Source organism: Daucus carota, chromosome 8 (assembly GCF_001625215.2).
Source record: "Daucus carota subsp. sativus chromosome 8, DH1 v3.0, whole genome shotgun sequence".
Lineage (NCBI taxonomy): Eukaryota > Viridiplantae > Streptophyta > Magnoliopsida > Apiales > Apiaceae > Daucus > Daucus carota.
Window position 1 is genome coordinate 9,441,939 of NC_030388.2, and position 21,351 is coordinate 9,463,289.

General features: G+C 33.0%; 1 protein-coding gene and 1 long non-coding RNA gene across 11 annotated transcripts; both read left to right on the forward strand.

Moving 5' to 3' along the window:
- Nucleotides 1-13,097: 13,097 nt before the first annotated feature.
- On the forward strand, nucleotides 13,098-15,113 carry LOC135148554 (uncharacterized). Its single transcript, XR_010286634.1, has 4 exons — nucleotides 13,098-13,256; nucleotides 13,428-13,468; nucleotides 14,275-14,380; nucleotides 15,088-15,113. It is a non-coding gene; the product is annotated as an uncharacterized LOC135148554 (long non-coding RNA).
- Nucleotides 15,114-15,122: 9 nt separating this feature from the next.
- On the forward strand, nucleotides 15,123-21,258 carry LOC135148553 (uncharacterized). 10 transcript variants are annotated; one of them, XM_064083911.1, is made up of 7 exons: nucleotides 15,123-15,993; nucleotides 16,102-16,155; nucleotides 16,253-16,334; nucleotides 19,747-19,841; nucleotides 20,140-20,251; nucleotides 20,521-20,644; nucleotides 20,719-21,258. In XM_064083911.1, the coding sequence occupies exons 1-5, from the start codon at nucleotides 15,925-15,927 to the stop codon at nucleotides 20,149-20,151; spliced, it is 312 nt and encodes a 103-aa protein (XP_063939981.1). In that variant the 5' UTR covers nucleotides 15,123-15,924; the 3' UTR covers nucleotides 20,152-20,251; nucleotides 20,521-20,644; nucleotides 20,719-21,258. The 10 variants fall into 10 exon arrangements, 9 of the variants coding, with proteins under 9 accessions (XP_063939981.1, XP_063939983.1, XP_063939982.1 ...); XM_064083913.1 differs by having other exon boundaries at nucleotides 20,521-20,619; XM_064083912.1 differs by having other exon boundaries at nucleotides 20,549-20,644.
- The last annotated feature ends 93 nt before the right edge of the window (nucleotides 21,259-21,351 follow it).

A 21,351-nucleotide genomic window follows, 5' to 3' on the forward strand; every position in this document is an offset into this window, starting at 1 on the left:
TTCAGTCCATTTTAATGACCTTGACTTTTCAAAATTTTTTTTTGTTATAAAAGTGAATTCTTAAAAAGAACGGAATAAAGTTTAATATTTTATCCCAGTTTAATGTGTTTTCAAAGTTTATGTTTAAATTCTAGGTTATTGTGTTATCAATCCAGGTTGTCTTTCCAAAACTAAATTTCATGTAATTGTTTTTAAAAGATTTAAAAGATTTATAAGTGAGTATAATTGTTACATGGTTAAATGTTGCATGTGGAATTGTGAGTTTAGTTAGTTATGGTAATTAATAAATATTATGTGAATATTGTACGAATTTTGTGTAAATTGGTTTTCCGTTAATTGTTGTATATATGTGCCAGAAGTGTGAGTTTAATTATTTATATTGCCAGAATGAGTTACATGTTATTTACATATTTTTCAAATGATTTATATATTGTTATATAATTGTCCTTTCAAAACTTATTTTATCGATTATTTTTGAAACATGATTGACATGTGAATATATGTGTTACGTGATTAAGTGTTACATGTATAATGGTTCGTTTAATTAGTTATGCTGAATTATGAATATTATGTGATTTTTATATGAAATTTGGTAAATTATGTGATTTTATGTATAATAGCTTATTAGAGTGATTCTCCAGTAATCAGAGATTGTGAAAAGTCACCAAGAAAATTTTTCTTTTCTGATGCGTATAACTTAAAACGGGCAATGCACTTGGATCTTTCCTTCCACATGATCTTTATCATCTCAGATCTCAAAGGAGTACTTGATTTAGGCTGTTTCCATTCTTCTGTAGATTGAAAGGACATGAGTATTGAGAATTCCTAACTTAAGATTTATTGATCCGAGATTTTAAAGAGAATAGTCAAATTTCTACTTCTGACTACAATGTTAAGATCTAAGAAGTAAGTCACTGTAAGTATCAGACTAAAAGTATGAAAGTGTAAAGAGGTTTCCAAATAAGAAATTCCTCAATCTTTTTAACGCAAGCTAAGTCATTCTTAAGCTTATCATTATAAGATCTTAAGGAATCTAAAGAAGAAGTTTTAAGAAGTAACAAGTCATTATCAGCAGTTAAGGTCTCATTCTTACTATTTACCCTGACTATTTCTTCATGAGTTGCAGAAAGACTAGTGTGCAGATTAAACATTTCAGCACTCATATCCTCAATAGTTTTTTTGCACTCACCAACAGTCATGTCAAGTAGGACAAGTGAGGGTACCTGACTTGAAGAGCTTGATGCTTAATCACCTGAGTTTGCCATCAGAGCTAGATTAACCATCTGCTCACTCTCTTCTTCATCAGTTTCTTCCCAGCACGTGCCTTCAGCAACATATGCTCTTTCTTGACCTTTCTTGCCTTGACTGCCAGACTCTTTGTCTCTTCTTCTGAATTGCTTTGGCTTTTTTCACTCTCCACCAAAGTGTCCAAGCTCTCCATAGTTGAAGCACTTAAACTTTGATCTATCCACCATCCCAGATTTATAACTACCACCAGAATTTCCACCAGTATCCTTGCTTGCACCAGTCCTGTTGAACCTTGAGTATTGACCCTGAGCTCTAAATGGTATGTTCTTCTTGAACTTAAAGTTTTTGAACTTCCTTGCCATAAATGCCATGGCAGAGTTGTCCATACTTTCCATTTCCTCGAGGGTGTAGAACTCATCTTCATCATCATCTTCTTGTTCCACAACTACCTTGTCATCACTACTAGAAAAACTGCATTGGACATCAGTTAAAAAACGATGTCTCGGTTTTTTTCAAGCGATGTCTTTGTCGGTGATGTCTAAAGTACCAACTTTAAACATCAGCTAAAAAGCGATGTCTCAAGTTGTTAAGACATCGTTGTTTAAAAATTTCATGATGTCTAAAACTCTTAAGACATCATTTTTTAATAGATTTATGATGTCTTTTTTACTCTTTAACATCAATTTGAACAAGGTGAACGTTATCTATATATACTTTTAACACCAGTACTTTAAGGAAGAACCATTATCTATACTAATTTTTAATATCGGTTTCTTTACTTTATATTGATGTTAATATAACAATATTACATCGGTTTCTAATAACTATTTTTTTTTTAACTCATGTCTATATACATGTTTTAAACCATGCACTAATTAAAATTATTGGCTCAATAAAAATTTAGTCAATCCAAATCAATCAATATAAATCTCATACAACCAAACTTCATTCAACATCAATTTAAATAGCAAGTCAAAACATCCAACCCTTCTAAATCATTCCAACATCCATCTATTTAATAAACCAAGACAAATTCTCACCGGAAAAGAATCAACAACACTCTGAATACTAACTGAAGCCCCTTTCTTTTTAGCTGAATTTGCACTTGAATTATCCATGTGCCAACTGTTGACCACTGATCGTATATTTTCTTCATTATGGCTATTTGTAGTAGTTTCTTCCTGATTCCATAACAAGTTGGTTCTTGGTTGACTGGATAGCTTTCATTACCAGCTCTTGGGGAATTAGACCAATACTTTCTTCCTGAAGGTAGTCGTTCCAGTACTATACTGGCAGGAAAAGAAGACAAATTTATCACCGGAGAAGAATCAATTTGACCCTCAGTGCTGCAATAATCAGACATTACTGCTTCATTTCTTATGTTGCTCGAAAGTTCCCTAGCTGCCCAATCTGGAATATAAGTCATGTCACTCATCTTAGTAATGGCCGATGCATCTTGATCTGTCAGGTCCAATTCTTCAACCATTTCACTATTGAATGTGAAATAACATGAGAACAGAACAACATACAACCTTTGTAATCAGCTATTCGTAGTTTTAAAAGTACAGTGTTTAGAAATTACCAACAACATGGAGATTGGTTCATATTGATTCACCAAGATTCATTAGCTCCATTTGAATGAAGAAATGGGTCCACTAATAGTTCTCTGGCAAACAATCAGGCATCCTTGTGATACATTTATATAGTCTGAATTGTCACACATGTTAATTTACTATGGATATACACACCAGAGAAACAAGAGGCACAACCTATAAGTTACAGGGAGACCCATATACAATGGAGGAAGCAAGATGCCAATTCCACATATGGGTATTCAAATGTCACCAATTCCAACAAACACATACAAAAGGCATATATATATTTATAAGTTGATCATATTCATGTTCATAAAATTCTGGTGCCAGAAACCCAGGGGTACTTGACATAATATAATATTAAAGTGTTATACAACATTATCTTTACTAAAAGACTGGCTAAAAAATATCAATATTGTAGACAAAAGAAAGAAGGGGAGGGGAAATAAATTCTTTACCAATGACGCTGTGTGTAGAACAAGCTTTAAGAATTATAGCTAGCCCTGAGGAAGTGTATTCTCTCAAGAGCAAAAAGCCCCAATCAATTCTGTATCAAATGCATTCACCAAAAAAACACAGAGTTTATTAAATGACCAAAGAAGCTCAAAGCAGAATCAAATGTATTTTTATAATCATATTCACACTTATATAACTATCATATTAAAGCCATTAGCAGATATACATAAGCAAGAAATAAAAAAGACAATGAGATAATCTACAAACTTGAGTTATATACACACACACTATGGCCTCCACTAAGGCCTAAACCCTCAAAATCTAATTGTCATGAAGTGAATAATATTCCCTGAGCTAAACTAGACACTATAAGATACAAAACTCCACTATTAGAGTCTCAAAATTATGACAAAGTTGACAACTTAACAATTAATACTCAAAATTAGGCAAAACAAATCAACATCTATTACTTTGGTTAAATAAATTAAAAACCCAACAAAACGCAAATCTCAATCACGTATATATATTTAAACACACAAATATCTATCAAGTAAAATTTTACTTACAAACCCTGACAATATATGTTAATACATTAATCCAAACATCCATACAAAAACACAACACATAAATATAAACAATATATAAAACCAGAGCACATGAATACATGAACACAAAAAACTGAAGTACACTTACTAATCGTAGGTTACCAAAGCTGAAGAACTAACAAAGCTAATAATCTGCAAAAATAAGTTAAATTAAAATCAAAAATTGGAATTTTATTTCCAGCTAGAGTAGGAGAAAATTCACCGATTTGAGTTTCTCTTTCGCCTAACTAGCATATCTATCGATTTAGAACTTAAAACCGATTTAGGGTTCTTGTCATGGAACCAGATTTTTAGATTTAGGGCTATGATTTACAATGTTATGAAGAAAAGATATAGGTATTTGATTTAGGGTTATAAGAGAGTTGAGATTGTGAGAGAGTGTCCGGTGAGAGAGAATCGGAGTGAGATGGGAGGGAGAGAGAGAGAGAGAGAGAGAGAGAGGGAGAGATTGATTCAAGGTGAGAGTATGTAGAGGTCAGAGCGAGAGATGGAATTAATTTGGATGATATCTGGGGAAAGGCGGGATATAAAATTTTTCTGTGAAAGGGAGAAACAGTGTTTTGTTAAAATGGGAGAAATAAGCTGCGTGTTTTTTTAGTTCTTAAAAAGCTGTTAGGACATCGTTCGTTTTAAGATATAATGTCCTAGATAGTATTTGACATCGTTTTTATATTTATTGATGTTAAAAAAGTCTTTAACATCGTTGGTTTTTCCGACTGATGTTAAAGGGGCGATGTCTATTCCACTTTTTCTAGTAGTGCATCTTCATCTTCCACCTCCTCAATTTTTAGAGTGTGTGGTTGAATCTGCTGAAAGACATGACTAGATTCGCCTTGCAGACTGATTCTAGGATCATGAGCAATTAAAGCATTAGACATGTTAGCCATCTTGTTCTTTAATCCAGACTAGATGGCTCTCTTTTAAAATTATTCTAATTCATAAGACTTTGGAACACCAGATAATGTTTCCAGAGAAACATTGTTGAGATTCCTTCCTTCTCGGATAGTCGTCACTCTGCTTTCCAAATGATTTGGCAAAGTGAGTAAGAACTTCAGATTGACTTCCTTCTTGTCATAGTATTTCCCATGGAGTTGAAGTTCACCTAACAGCTTGCTGAATCTTTCGAACATGATAGTCAGCTCTTCTCCTTGATTTTCCATGAAAGCTTCATATTGAGAGACTAAGATTTGCTTTTAGTTCTCTCTGACTTCTTCGCTTCCTGCACCGAGCAACTCAATCTTTTTCCGCATATCGTACGCTGAGCTACATATTTTGACATTTCCACACATGAATTTGTCATTTGAAAGTGAATCCAGCAGGATTAACTATAGAGAACATCCAGGGCTACTTTCACTTTTTCAGTATCAGTCCATTCACTAGGCTTCTTTGGTACCTAGTGAGCTGGAACGATTCATTCATCATCGGTGTATGATGGAATTTCTTTTTGTGGGATAAATGAGCCATTCTCCAATAAACCAGGGTAGAGCTGGTTTGAAGACTTGATGAATAGCATTATCTTCCGTTTCCAGATGTTGTAATTTTCTTTGTCGAACACTGGAATCTTGATGCTTGACTTCTGCATACTTGACATGATCTCAGGGTTTGTTTACAAGATTATGAAAACAACTTGACCTGCTCTGATACTAGTTGTTGGTCCTTGAATGTATTGCAGAAGGGGGGGTTGAATGCAATACTGATAAATTTAAATCCTATTTCAACAACCAATTAGAGATTCAAGAATATCAGCAAAGTGAGATGCAAACTAAGTTATGAACACTTGCAGTTTAACTTCACAAAATAAATGGTTTATTTATTTCGCTGTTTTGTTACAACCTCGAAGAATAAATCTCGAGCTTCGTTCTCAAGGAATACACTTGTGTTTCACTCCATTGGTGTTCTCTCTGTTTGATCTACTCAAGTTGCATTCATGCACACTTGCTCAATGTAATGACCCGGATATTTTTAAATGTATTTATTATTATAAAAATGATTTTCTTCAAAGAGAGGAATAAGATTTAATATTTTATTCCAATTTAATGGTTTTTACAATTTGGTATTATTAAACCCCGGGTTATTGTGTTATTGATAAATAATTGTATTTTCAAAACTGATTTTCATATATTGTTTTGAAAATTCCAGATGAATATTATGTGAATATATGTGGTATGTGACTAAGTGTTACTTGTGGTATTGCTCGTTTAATTATTTATGGTGATTTATGATTATTAGGTGATTATTATATAATTTTGTGAATTTGGTGTTATTCGAATTATTGAATTGACTGCTTATATGTATTCGTATTTGAGATATTTAAATTTCTATATGTTCAGGAGAAAATATAATTTATTTGGATATCTTCATATTGATTTTATGGATTGCTATGTGATTTTATAATGGATTTACGGATTTAATTGCGTATATTTATATTCAATTGTTAACTATTTGATTTTTCTGAAAACCGTTCACTCGTAACGGTGTAGCAAATTTTCTTCCCGGAAGTTTCAAGAAAACTCACCTTTAGCCTAATTTGAATATTCCGGACATTTTTCGTGTTTTGACTTTTTCAATCCGGAGTCGGTCCGGTGGAGTTTTGGGGGTATTTTAATTACCGATAATTATCTAGTTGTCTCGATACACGTGAAAGCCATATATTTTAATTATTATATTATTTTTTATCGTAATACGTGCAAGTGGGACCCGCAGACCAATGATTGATTTAAAATGCCCCGTTTTGATGATTATCTCAAAAACCGGTACCGATTGGACCCCGCTTTATTAATATAAAGCTATTAAATATCGTATTTTCATGTCATAAACGATCCAAAGGGGTACCAATTATTCGTAAATATAAATAGACCTTTCTATAGCTTATTTTCACCCGTAAAATCATTTCACCAGTTTCTTTTCACGAATATCGAGAGAAACTAAACTGCGTTCTTCGTGTTCTTCGTAATCAAACGAGGATTTGGAGGTGTTATTGGAATCCAATGGAGGCGTATGAATAGTCAAATCGAAGCTCTTGACACGTAGAATCCGTTATAATAATCCATAACAGTGCAGATTTCACGGGTAAATTCTTATTAGTTTTATAAAATTCGAATTATTTAATTTTAAATGATGAATTTTCGTAAATGATATTGTTTGATTAATTTGATGATTCCATGTTGTAGTACGTGTTTTTTCTCATCGTTTTGGTATGTTATATGTTGAATTTCGAGTTCGGCATCATATAGAAAAGTTGGTTTGATTATCAGAATTTGTTGTTCTTCGTGTTCTTGGAGGTTTTTGAAGCTTTTTAATTGAAAATTTCGTTTTTCTAATCTGTAAAACCTGGGCAGAATCGGAGCATACCAATAGGTTTGTCGTGTCGTGGGGAATCGTTTTCAGTGACCGATTTGTGTGGAGGAGTACGGAATAAGCTCGCCGGAGTTCTTGAAGAACTCGACGTCGGCGAGTTTTTCGATTGAATTTCTGGCAAAACCCGGATTAAACTGCTAGATATGATGTAATATACATGTTCCTGGTTAAGCATAGATTATTTCTGGAGATTATGGTGGGTGTTGGAGGCCAAGAAAGCCGGTTCCGGCGAGGCAGGGGGTCGCCGGCAAGAAATTGCGGTTTGATCCCCAGAGTTTTGGAAGATGGTGACTTTATTTTACCGAAGTTTTAGAACTTACACATGTTATATTAAACTTTCTAAAACTTACAGTTTTAACCTTCGTGAAAGTTTTTAAAACTTTACAGTTAAAACCTTTTCTTTTATTTTTCAAAAAATATATTTTATTTATTTATTTTAATTCCAAATATAGTTTTTAATTATTTCTTTGTTCAGAAATAAATCTAAATTACTTTATTAATTAATTTTAATTAGTAAATAATTATTATAATTGGTCAATTAATTTAAATATTAATTGATTAATTATTTAATTATTTATTAATTGATTTTAATTGATTAATTAATTGGATTTAATTAATCCTTTTTGATTTAAAAATTCCGAAAAATAGTTTCGAGCTTTAAAATATTTTTCAAATTATTTTCAAGGCTCGATAATTGTTTATGAATGATTTCAAGTCCAATTTCAAGTATTTGTGACTTGATTATTTATCCGAAAAGAGATTTTTTTATCTGTTTGAATTCCGAAAAATGTTTAAAAATTTCCAGAAAATTCTCGAAAAATCATTTTTAACCCAATACTTAATTTGACATCAATCGGAATGGGAGACCTTATATGAAATATGAGGTCTGCTATTTGTTTGATGTGCTATGTGCCGATTGAAGAGTTTGAAAACGGTTTTGAGCATAACTTTTGATCCGTAAGTCAGATTTAGATGAAACGAAAGGGAGATGAAAGCTCGTAGAGTCTATGTTAATATGGCAAGATAATATGATCGAATCTAGAAGGTGATTATATGTTATGTAATATGCAATATGTGATTATATGTGAATTATTTGCTATAAATTGATGATTACGTGATATACGTGCTTATTCATGATAAATGATTTGTATGACTGATTGGATAATGATATATGGATGATAAGGATTGGAATTGATTGATTGGTTGTTGGACAGAATAGGATAACAGGTGGATAGTCCTATAGATAGACGAGACGGTGTCGGATATTCGACAGGATTTATATGATTACTAATTGGTAATATGTTATGTGGAATATGACTTGACTATATGATAGAGGCAAAGCATGAGTATGTATTAAGTGTTATCTGATATGTTTAATGGGATAGATAAGTGGGTATCGATATACGTGATATGTATATGGATAGATTGTTTAGTGATTATGGTATTATTTTATTCTCATAAAGGATTTGGACGAGACGTGTACGCTCGAAGACGTTCAGAAAGTCAAGTGGTATTGCAAAGCGAATAAGGCACGAATCGAGGAAGCGAAGCTAGATTACGAATAGAGTATAGCCAGAGATGGTATAGAGATTATGATATGCATAGATTGTGAAAGTGGAAAGATGAGATTGAGCTGTGAGTTGGGAGTCAGATTTAAGGCAAGTATCCTATACCCATCTTTTGGATATCTTGCAATTATTTTGATCCATTCTTTTCGTATGTGTCGCAAATATTTGCTCCTCTTTTTTTTTCATATTTGAAAGTGTAAATATTTTATCCATCCTTTTCTAATCCTCAAAAATTCAGATAATTCTAGTTTTACAAATTAATTCGAAGTTCAGATTGTCATTGAAGCATGTGTTGCTCAGTGATGGTTAGAACCTAGAATGACTTGGGATCTTCTTGATTATTCAACCCGCCATTGTCATGCTGGTTTAGCAGGCTAAATTCAGTTGCTTAGCCAATAATGGAGGATACTGAATAGTTAAGGATTTCCTGAACTATGATTTATGGAAGGATGGACTCTGGTTTATAAAAAGTTAATTGTCAAGTTTGATTCGAAGTTATTCGGTTATTGATATTGATTGTGATACTGTTCTATTGATTTATTGACCTGTTGAATTGAATTATAGAATTGGATTATTGTTTTTACACAAAAATATGTGGACCAGATGAGTGGTCATGTTAGGCCAATGAGTGCCTTGGATCCAGTGATAGAGCATGGAGGGGCCTGCTCGGGGTTAGGCATGACTGATCAGCAGCCTAACCTTGGTTTTAATTAAAAATGTGGTAGTCCAATTCAATAATTCTTATGAATGATTGAATTCCTCAGTTTTCCATTGCTACATGGTATTATGAATCATTTTATACAATACCCTGATCTTATGAATTTACATCAAATCTTTTATTAAAGTATCTTGAGCTTGTGAATTCCTTCTATATTGTTCAGAATTTCATTGTTATTATTACTTGCTGAGCATTGTTGCTCACTCTTGCTATTCTCTTTTAACTATTTCAGAAAGGATTAAAGATGAATGGCTAAACTATGATTGCGAGTAAGGCTAAGGCTAGGCGAGGAGTCAGAGGTGTTAAGAATCCAGTGGTCGAGAAGTGTGCAGGAAGATTGATAAGGTTGGTGCTAGCTAGAGTTGTGCTATTGGGATTCAGATGTAAGTGATAGCTGGGATAGATTGATAGTGATTCTTCTTATCGAAGATGATCTGATTTGGTAAGAGAATTTGTGTTGTAATTAGTGGTTGATTCTAATTTCAATGCTGTAACCTGGATGCGATCTTGTTGTCTTTGGGGGTTAAATGTTCTCTTTCAAATCTTTTATCATGGCTTTCAAGTTTTGAATTTCAGGTTTTAAATTCTTTGATTTCATTATCTTTTAAAAAAAATACAGGTTTTCCAAGTGTTTTAAAAATGGTTTTTGTGTGGTGACGTCAGAATCCTGGCCCCCGGATTCCTGGACCGTCACAGTTGGTATCAGAGCAACAGGTTACAAGTTATTGAAATTTGAATATAGATTATAGTCTTAAGTTTTCTAGAGGAGAAAGTTGTGTAACCTCACATAGAGATATGGTTAGACTATTTGGGAATAGTCTAGTGATGTGAGTGAAGCATAGAGTCTAGTTAGACGACTAAGCTGAGTGTATAGGGTTAGAGAGATTTTGATTCCTAAGTTAGACATATTATTCCTAGTATGTTGACTAATTGAGATGGTGAATTGTGAGAAAGGTCAAGATTAGACCTAGATAGAAGAGTTTGATAATGAATGATTGAGTTAAGAATGGTAAAAATGCAGAGTTCAGAGTATTCTGACTATACTGCATAGTTGAGAATGGTCTACTGTATTGATTTGAAAATGATAAAGATGCATGGTTCATAGAATGTTGACCATGTCAGATATTTGGAAGATGCATATGGTTTTAGTGAGATATGAAGAGTTAGTGTAGAATATGAGTTGTGTTAAATTAGAAGAAGAGATTTGTAGATAGAGGTTGATAGATGAGAAGTGCATGATAGAGAGTAAGTGAAGTTGAGTCAGGTTATTAGAAGCGATATTTGCGAGTAAGTTAGAACGTTAGTCCTCGACAACGACGCTTTAAGTTAAGCGGGACAAGGTGGGCCCATAACCCACAGGGTGACGATTCAGAAAATCGAAGATATGCTACGTGTTTGTGCTATGGACTTCAAAGGCAGATGGAATGAAATAGAAAAATGAAGACTACATGGGCGAGAGTTATTACGAACGATAATGTCGACGATGAAATTTTACAAGGCTATTACGAGTCAACATCGATTGATTATCGAGAACGTTGAGAAGAAGAAATACGACGAACAACGATTTATTGAAGCAGAGCGAAAATCTGAGAAGACCTTGGCAATACCTCTTTTCAACTAAAGATTCTTTTGATTGTTTTCTCATCAGTGAAATATTATCATGATATCTTTTCTACAAAAGTTTTGATAAATGAGATCTTCAATTTCTCAAATTCAAAGATGATATGGATATTGATTATTGGCGTGTATTGATTCTAGGTATGTGATAAAGGTTTGTTGTGAATGGACAGTGATGTTCCTTGATATTTTGATATTCTTTGACATTCCTTGATATTCTTTCATCTTCCTTGAAATCCTTTAATGTTCTCTGATATTTTTGATATTCCTTGACATTCCTTGATATTCCTTGACATTTCTTCAATTTGATTGGGATGAGCAACCCTATTTATAGGGGACACAAGGTATACCTGTCTGTGTGATAGGAGTTGGATGGGATGCCATCACTTGTGTGTGTTGTGATTACAAGAAGGTTAACAACCTTTAGTAGTGTCTAATATGGACACGCAACATTAAGTTCATTTGATCGTATTGATCTCCCAGTCACTCTTGTATTCCAATGTGACCTTTTTTGAAAACATCTTGATCCTCCAAAATTCCTCAAAGATTGATTCTTGGGAAATGAATTCTACAATCATGAAAGTTTGACTTTCCTATTTCTTTAAAATTAAAGGCATGCCAAGGCCGATCAAAGAAGATGATGATACGTTATTATGAATCGTATAGTGGAATCTCATAAGAGATACGTTTTAGTTCTTTTCGCGGATTCCGTGGACGGAATCCTTATAAGGGGGTAGAATGTAATATCCCATGTTTTTTAAAATTAGTTTATGATTATTATAGATCTAATATGTTGATATTATTGTTGGCTTTAATGGAATAGTGAATTGATCATGTGAATAGTTTTATATGATTATACTTGTTCTGTGGATTACTATGGATTTTTCAAATTATGTGTCATCCTTCTTTCTTTGATTCCGAGGACGGAATCCCTATAAGGAGGGTAGATTGTAATGACCCAGATATTTTTAAATGTATTTATTATTATAAAAATGATTTTCTTCAAAGAGAGGAATAAGATTTAATATTTTATTCCAATTTAATAGTTTTCACAATTTGGTATTATTAAACCCCGGGTTATTGTGTTATTGATAAATAATTGTATTTTCAAAACTGATTTTCATATATTGTTTTGAAAATTCTAGATGAATATTACGTGAATATATGTGGTATGTGACTAAGTGTTACTTGTGGTATTGCTCGTTTAATTATTTATGGTGATTTATGATTATTAGGTGATTATTATATAATTTTGTGAATTTGGTGTTATCTGAATTATTGAATTGACTGCTTATATGTATTCGTATTTGAGATATTTAAATTTCTATATGTTCAGGAGAAAATATAGTTTATTTGGATATCTTCATATTGATTTATGGATTGCTATGTGATTTTATAATGGATTTACGGATTTAAATGTGTATATTTATATTCAATTGTTAACTATTTGATTTTTCTGAAAACCGTTCACTCAGTAACGGTGTAGCATATTTTCTTCCCGGAAGTTTCGAGAAAACTCACCTTTAGCCTAATTTGAATATTCCGGACATTTTTCGTGTTTTGACTTTTTCGATCCGGAGTACGGTTTTACCCGGAGTCGGTCCGGCGGAGTTTTGGGGGTATTTTAATTACCGATAATTATCTAGTTGTCTCGATACACGTGAAAGCCAGATATTTTAATTATTATATTAGTTTTTATCGTAATACGTGCAAGTGGGACCCGCAGACCAATGATTGATTTAAAATGCCCCGTTTTGATGATTACCTCGAAAACCGGTACCGATTGGACCCCGCTTCTATTACATATATAAATCCTGTTGCCTCTTTCGGTACAAAAAGTCCACTTTGTCCCTCTACATTTTCCATTATTGCTGTATTTTGCCATTCCACATCACATTTTTATACGGTCTCATCTTCTCACCTACACGTGTCTCACCCACAACCATATATTTCCATTTCTCCTTTTTAACAGCTGCTTATCTTTACATCAGTTCATACGCTCTCTCCAATTTCAAATTTTGAATTTGTGCTTTGATGGCCTTCAGGATTTGCTCCGGATTCCGCTCACGACTTTCTCAGCGTTCGCTTGGAGGCGATTTCAAACTCTCCTCTCTTCTCTTTCTATCCCATTTTTACTCTCTAATTTTACTAACCTGTTTGTTCTCTCTTTCTTCTTCTCTCTTTATATCATATCCTTTTCATGTCTCTTTCGATTTTGATTCTGTAATATTACTAAAATAATGTGTTCCTCCTTTTATTATAGGTTAAAATTTGTAGATTGAACATCTCCTTCAATTATCTCAGGTACTTATCATTTTCTTTTTCATGCTCTTTCATCTTTGTCTCGCTAATTCCTTCATATGTTTTTTTTTTGAAATGAGCAGATATGTTTAATTACCCTTTATTTTGTTATGTTATCTAATTCATCAAACTTTGTCATGGATATGATTTTTCTGCGATTTTATAGACATGCTTACTTTGTAGCATCATATATATTTGGTTGCTTTGCAAGTGTTTAATAAAAGTCCTGACATAAATTTTTGTTTCTTATACTGATTTACTATTTTGCAAGTTTAGATTACATCATATATGTTTGCAAGAGGCTATGAAGTTTGACAATTACAAAAAGATTGAATGATTGTGATACTTTTATTATGGATAACACTTCTAGAATTGTGATTTGATCTCTGAATCTCCAACTTAGTGATGTATTTTATTGAACCCAGCCTGTTGATTTTTATATCAATACTAAATACTAATTCCTCAAGTTCAAATAGATATTTAGACGAGTTTCAGTAAAAGTGTGAAAAGTCCTAAAGACATTATAGTAGTCATTAGAAGTGGGATGTTATGGTTATCATAATATATTATTGACGCTTTTGTTCTGGCCACTCTTATTTAAGGGTGGAGGTGATATTATATACACGTAAGATTACAGAAAACGAACACATGCAATTGTTCATTAAACATTAAACGACATCAAGTACAGAACCTATTTCGCTTTGAAGTGTAAGAGTTGTCTGTTTGTTTACAATTAGTAACATCAAATGATTAATTGTCATGATTTATTATAATTTCATAACTCTTTACTACTATACTGTTTGTTGCAGGGCACAAAGAATGCTGACAGGAGCAGGCAGCACCATGTCCCTGTGGATCATGTTGGCCAGAGCGACAATCATAACCAGCCCAGTCCAGAGAACTCTTTCCTTAGTGGTATAAAACAAAGAATGCTTTCATTTATATTTCAAGGGATATGGAATAAAGAAAGTGATATTACTCTGGTTGGTCATTTCCTATCTTGTTCATGTACTCTTAAAAAGTGTCATTTGTTTTTACAACTAATATTTTCTATTGGAATTTGGTTTCAAGTTATCGCTCGGAAGTTGAGTAATGGTGCTTAAATGGTTTGAATTCTGGTGGCATCAAAATTATAATTTGAAATTTTGGAGATCAATCAGGGATTAAGGAAGAGGAATTGCATATTCATCCTTTTAGTTAACAACAGATACTTTCTTAGATTTGTTGAATTTCATTTCGGTTGCGGTCCATATTGATAAAGAATTATTGCACTCCGCATTCGTTCTTCCTCCTTATTTAGTGAACAAACTCTGCATTCCGATCTTCTCCTTATTTAGTGCAGTTTATGAAAATTTATGAAATAGTGTTTATTAGTGTAGAATCATGAGCTACATGATAGAATAGAAAAACCTAGATACATTTAGTCTAAGCATCAGTAGTATTGTATTGTTTATCATTGAGATCTGATGAAGTATCTCTCTTATTGTACTACCATCTCCTCCAATGATTGATTATTGAAAATTATTGTCTACTGCCAATTATTGGTTTATAACATTTTTGTCTACTGCCAGTTTGTGCTGCTTCTTGGTATGATTAATGAGGACGAAAGTGATATGATACAGGTCCGAAGGGGGAAAATTAACGAAAATCAAGAATCTGGCAATGATTTCATGTCCATCTGCAAGTTTAGTTTTTCTGTCATCTTCTATGTACATTTGTCCTTAAGTTTTGTCTGTGTGATTTGATATTACAGATTCTAAATTAGTAGAGCTCTTCTCTTTGCTGCACTTCCACATGTATCCCATAGCACCCCACAGGCTTGATTATAATTAATTCATCTGTTATTTTTTTCCCCAGAAATACACTCGCATTGAGATCCAGCACTTTTAGGGAATAAAGATTTTCTAAAGAATTTATATCTCTGCCTAAATCATAAAGGAACAAAATCAGAAGCATATAAGAAACTTATCACATTTCTAAACCTTGATGCTCTAAATTCTTTTGACATTAACAGTTCTATTATTCTTCCGGTACAACAAGTTGTCATGGAGAAAAGGTTGTGAAACTTTGAAACCATTGCTGGGAATGCATCATGGTCATACATCTATTACATATACATATACATCTGTTACATATATAAATCCTGTATTTTGCCACTGTGCAATCTGCTTTATACGGTTTTGCTCAATTCCACTTTATATATTTACTCATGTAATATAATTTCAGAGTAATTTAATTAGATTTGGGTGAGTATATTTTAATAATTTTCTTTTATCAGTTAATTACAATGTGCCAGAGAATTTCTAGATCTTGAATTTCCATTTGATATATTTTTCTTATGAACTTAATTTCGTTTAATATTATGCAGGTTGTGTGTTATACATTTGACCATTGTATAATGATCTCCTCTGATATTGTTACTACTATAATTAATTATTGAACTATTTTAAGAAATTCATATGTGTTTTAGGATAATCTTATGTTATGATTTATATAATGATGTGCCTCAGGAGGAAGCAGAAAAGAAGGTTAGTTCCTGTGATTGAGTCTGAGAATTATATTTTTTATTTTTAACTGCTTAAAATGTTGTTGGTAATATAGAACTAAAAGTTTAATTTGATCATTTTTCTTTCCAGGCAATGGCTGAAAAGATTGAGAGCATGGAATTTGATGTAGAATCCCGAAACAAGGTAAGTGATTTTTATGACATTCTATATGCTACGATATGATTTATCTTTTAGAGAATTGATTGTGTATAAAATTTATTTGCAATTTATGGAGCTTCAGGGAATTCACAATTTTCAGTTGCAACTAACAGAAGAACTATGTAATAATCTACAGAAAACAGAGGTATTGAATTGCACCATTTGCCATTTGCGGAGTCCCGTCCCTGAATGCCCCATTTCCCATTCCCTTTTCCCAATCTACCCAACCCCATTCAATTTATCCCAAACTACCCACCTTTTGCATATTCCACATTAATTAAATGGTTAAATGGACCCCACTTACAAGTTGTGGGGACAAAAGTGATGAATCAAAAAACTTGCACACATACATTTTACATATAGGTACCTAAGTTTTTTATTTTTATTAAATTTATTCTACTTTTACTTAATTGATCATAATAATTATAAATTATTAACTAATATTTATTTGAACATGTAAATAAATGAAGATCCAATATTAAACTTAATTATCCAATAATTATAAATATTACATGATAGCAACTTTTAGGTAAAATTAAACTTGACAATTAAAATACAACAACATATTAATCTTAAAATTATTGTCCATGTTGTGGGCAACGGCGACTGCGTCTTGTGTGACCTTCTTGACCGCATCTCCCACAAGTTTTAACCTTTTGAGAGTTATCCATTTCCGTTCGAATACGTTGACTTTGACCTCTCTGTCCATGTTTCTTCCTCTTCTTTCTCAGATTTTCGTCAGCAATAAGAGTACCATACATCTCCCAGTTGTATGCTAGTGGAAACGTCCAATACGCTTGATTTGCCATTGGATGAAATTCGTACTTCCACATTTCATACAATATTGTCAGGTTGTGATAACCTTCGATGTATTGCTTCCAATCGAGATTACATACCAAACAAGCAGCAACTATAACATGGAGTGTAATACCGACCCCATTTTCCACAAGAACAGAAACCTTGAAACAAATTTAGTGTATGTTTGTTTCCACCTTTCCAATATCCATTCGTTGTTCGATAACGTGCAGTGATAACCTCAAAGTCCCCTCTTTGTTCATTATATGGGACAACCTTGTGGGCTGAAGCCTTCTCTTCTATTTTTTCAAACAGCTCCCTCGATTTTTTACAATATGTATGGCTATTCTGTAGGTCATTCAATATTTCAGTGCGCCTTTCTGCAACCAACTTCAATGAACGATAATAGATATACTCAATCATTGACGTGACCGGAAGAAAACGAGCTGATCTTAAGAGTCCGTTGAAACTTTCAATCATATTTGTAGTCGCCTGACCATAGCGATATCCTCCATCGTGAGACATAGTCCACATCTCCAATGGAATATTTCGTAACCATTTCTCAGCATCAGGATTAAGCTCTTTTATCTTGTTCATAGCTGCTTCAAATTTTCTCAATTGAGAAGTGTTTCCAGCCAACCAACATAGCATCTTCAAATGAGAACCAGGAAAATGTGAACTAAAATTGCTACGAACATGTAAAAGACAAAATCTGTGTAAACCCATATCACCAGTGAATCAACTTTGTTCCATTTTCATTGCTTCAATAATTCCAGCATGACGATCTGAAATTATGCATATACCTTTTCTGTTTTGACACACATATATTCGAAGGTGGTATAAGAACCAAGACCAGTTGATTGTCGTTTCTTCATTAACTAGAGCATAAGCAAGTGGGTACTGTTGATTATTTGAATCAAATCCCATAGCAATCAACAACTTTCCATTGTATCTTCCTTTTAAAAATGTACCATCAATGCTTATAACTGGTCGAGCATGTTGTCACCCATCTATCATGGGTTTAAATGCCCACCACACACGCTTACACACTGATGTGTTATGATTTAGAACATCAGCTTCAATTAATGTAACCGTACCTGGATTATAATGCATCAAAGCACTAAAAAATCTAGGAAGTTTAGAATAAGAAGTTGTCCAATCTCCATACACATCTGATATTGCCTTTTGCTTGCCAATCCATGCCTTCTTGTAACTAACATGATATTGGTACATAGATGTGATTTGATTCATGATATTATGGGTATGGACTCTCCGTGATATAAAATAAATTTTTTTTGAGATAATTAGTAGCAATCCAAGAGGTGTGTGTGTGTGTGTGTTAAATATGACTATGAAAGAATGAATTTTTGTTCTTACTTGCTGTTTTATAACACTAGCGATTAAGCTTGAGCTCAGGTTCTTATGATCTCGTTGAAGTGTTCTCAAAAGACAAGTATGTTCGGCAGGCAGTTTTGTTATTTCAAAATAACAACTTGCCTTTCGTTTTATAACGCGAATTTTCCATTGACATTCGTCGACGACACATTTCGCCTCATATCGTGTTGTATCGCTCTTAGAAACACGATAGTTTCTAGAATTTCTTATATGACTCGTTTGTATTGCATTTATAGCAGTTTGCTTATCTACAAAACATTGACCAACAAACAAGTCATCAGTAAGAGGGTTTAAGTTAGAAGAAGCACCTGAACTATTAGCAAACTTGTTAGAAGTGGTTTCTTCTGTAAACCATGGTGCAGTAGGCACATATTCTTCCTCTTCTTCATCATTATCAGTATCTGTCGAATCAGAATCACCATCATCGTCAATATCCTCATAATCTGTTTCAATTTATGAATCATGTAAAGGACTAAATTCATCGTCTCTACTCAAATTATAGATAAGATTCGATCTCATTATATCATCATTGATAGAATTCTCCATCTGCAATATAGTAAGATAATTAGTAATAACACACTAAAATATATGAATTCAAAAAATGCTAAGAAAAACAAACCTGATCAGCTTGGTATATTTCACCTCATATTGCAAAATTTAGCAAATTTGACAAGACATAAAGTGTGAATAGTTGAATTGATAAATGAGCCAAACAGTTGAATTGACAATTCAGTATTAAAATTTGAGTAGACAATGCACTGCAAAGTTAGACATTATTTTCAAAAAGTTAGATAGTATACAGTATGTATTATTTTGTAAATAGTTGATTTGATAACTCAGAAAAAGTATTTAAATTATTTACTTTATTAATTTATAAATATAAATTGGTCATATTGTAATTATTTATAAAGTATTTATTAATATATAATTTATAATACTTCTAATGATATAAATATATAAAAATTGAAACATAAATTAGAAAATATATATAAAAAATGAAATGATTGAAATTGTTATGATATTTAACATATTATGAGGTTTAAAAAAAAATGAAAACCCACCAATTTGGTGGCTCTAAACCAGCGGATAAAACAAAAACAATGCAGGGTGTTAATAAATAGCCAAAGGAATTATCCATACTTTATATATCAAAACTTACGGGTCCAAATGAAATTAAAATTGTTAAACCACAGTGGCTTAGTTGCATTTTTGTGCGAACTTATGTGTACAGCGCAACATGTTTAATATAAAGAATAGGTTGTGGGCCAGGTTTTCTACACATTTCCAAGTGTACAGTGCAAAAGGTGGGTAGTTAAGGAAAGATTGAATGAATGTGGGTAGACTGGGAAACGTGAACAACAACATGGGTACTGCGGGAAAGGATTCGCCATTTGCGAATGCCCTGTTGCTATTTGGTCAATCAAGTTATTAGTATTCAGTTGGGCATGTTCTTCATGCTTTTGTCAATGGTAATCTTGAAGGTGATCGCAGTAAACTTTTCTTCTAGATGATTTTTGGGTTCTGTTTTCCATATCTATTGATGCCTTGGCACTTAAAACTGCCTATCTAATTTAGTATTCCTTCTAATCCTTCCATAAATCATGTACTTAATCCCAGTCCAAGATTTGTACTGTAGTACCAATAGGTTATCTATTTACAAAAATAAAAAAAGGCTATATTTTCCATGTTTCAGATTCAAAATTTTTAGCTGTCTAATTAGTCTCCCAGAACTTCTCTCCAATGTACTTACATTTGTATATACATTATGGCTTTATGTAGGGAGTGCAATAGGAAGTAATGGTCATACTAAAGTTTCCCTTGATGTTCCCTTGATATGGTTGGTGTTGACCCTTCAATTGTTAATGTCTTCCATAGAATTCTTATAGCTAAGGTAAGCCATTTTTTGATTATAATTTTTTTGTATATATTGGATTTGGTTGGTCTATATAAGGGTCATTTTTCCATGCTGATTAGTTAGGTTTTAGTATTATTCATTTGTCGATTGTATTAGCTACTTCACACAGCGGATTTGGTAAATTAACAGTGAGGCTTGACCTCTCCTTACTGAACAACTTATCCAAAACTACTTGGCTTTATAAGGTGTCACATATATAAACCATTTGGGTGGACCTTAAACTATAAAAAATACATGAAAAATAGGAATAACAATGTCAGGTAGTGTGAGCAGGTCAAGGAATAACCGGGATAGAAGGAAAGCAACTTCTACCGGGGCTGCTGGCTGTATCTTAGAATATGATGGTCTGAAACATGGGAAATTTTCCAAGTAATTATAGAAGAACTTTACAAAGTTTAAACTATGATTGAAGGCGTTACTGATTTCATTGTTTCTATATGCAGCTTCCTGCCATGGCTATTGAACAGGTCCTAATTGTGAACAGTTCGTGTCTTACTGTGTTTAATAAGTTTAATTTGTTCATAGATAGTTATAACTTGAATTGAAGAAGGCCGAGTTTCACGTGGAAGATTTCACCTCATTGCAAGTTACGTGGGACACATCCCATCCGGCTATGATATTAGAAAAAGTGGTGAGTCTCTCCTCCGGATTTACCCTCTACCCCACACCCCTGTTTCCATGACCCAAACACACATGCACATTCTTTTGTAAGTCCATATGTGAAGTCGTGTCTTTAATTTTGCATGTACAACGAATGATTTAACGAATAAAGCTCAAGGGAAATTCCAAAGCCGCTGGTTTGGTGGTTGGACACATAAGGTTACTGTTGCACTTTTTGCGCCACTGCTTGGTTAGACATTCTTGAGGAGATGCTGAGTGGTGATGGTATCTTGAACAAAGATTTGAAACTGAAACGGCAAACAATTAATTCCACAATAAATTGACGACAATAATACATTTTTTAATTGAAAATCATTGTTTACTTTAATTAATGTTGTCAAAAGTGTTTTGTTACATTCTTATGAGTGTACTAATAAATTGCATCCGAGTGGAGTTAATGTTTCGCTCTAACATTA

Coding starts and splice junctions, on each gene's coding strand:
- LOC135148553 (XM_064083909.1), top strand. CDS start 15,925: ATGTGTTTTAGGATAATCTTATGTTATGATTTATATAATGATGTGCCT. Junction 15,994..16,101: donor AGGAGGAAGCAGAAAAGAAG/GTTAGTTCCTGT, acceptor TTTTCTTTCCAG/GCAATGGCTGAAAAGATTGA. Junction 16,156..16,252: donor ATGTAGAATCCCGAAACAAG/GTAAGTGATTTT, acceptor ATGGAGCTTCAG/GGAATTCACAATTTTCAGTT.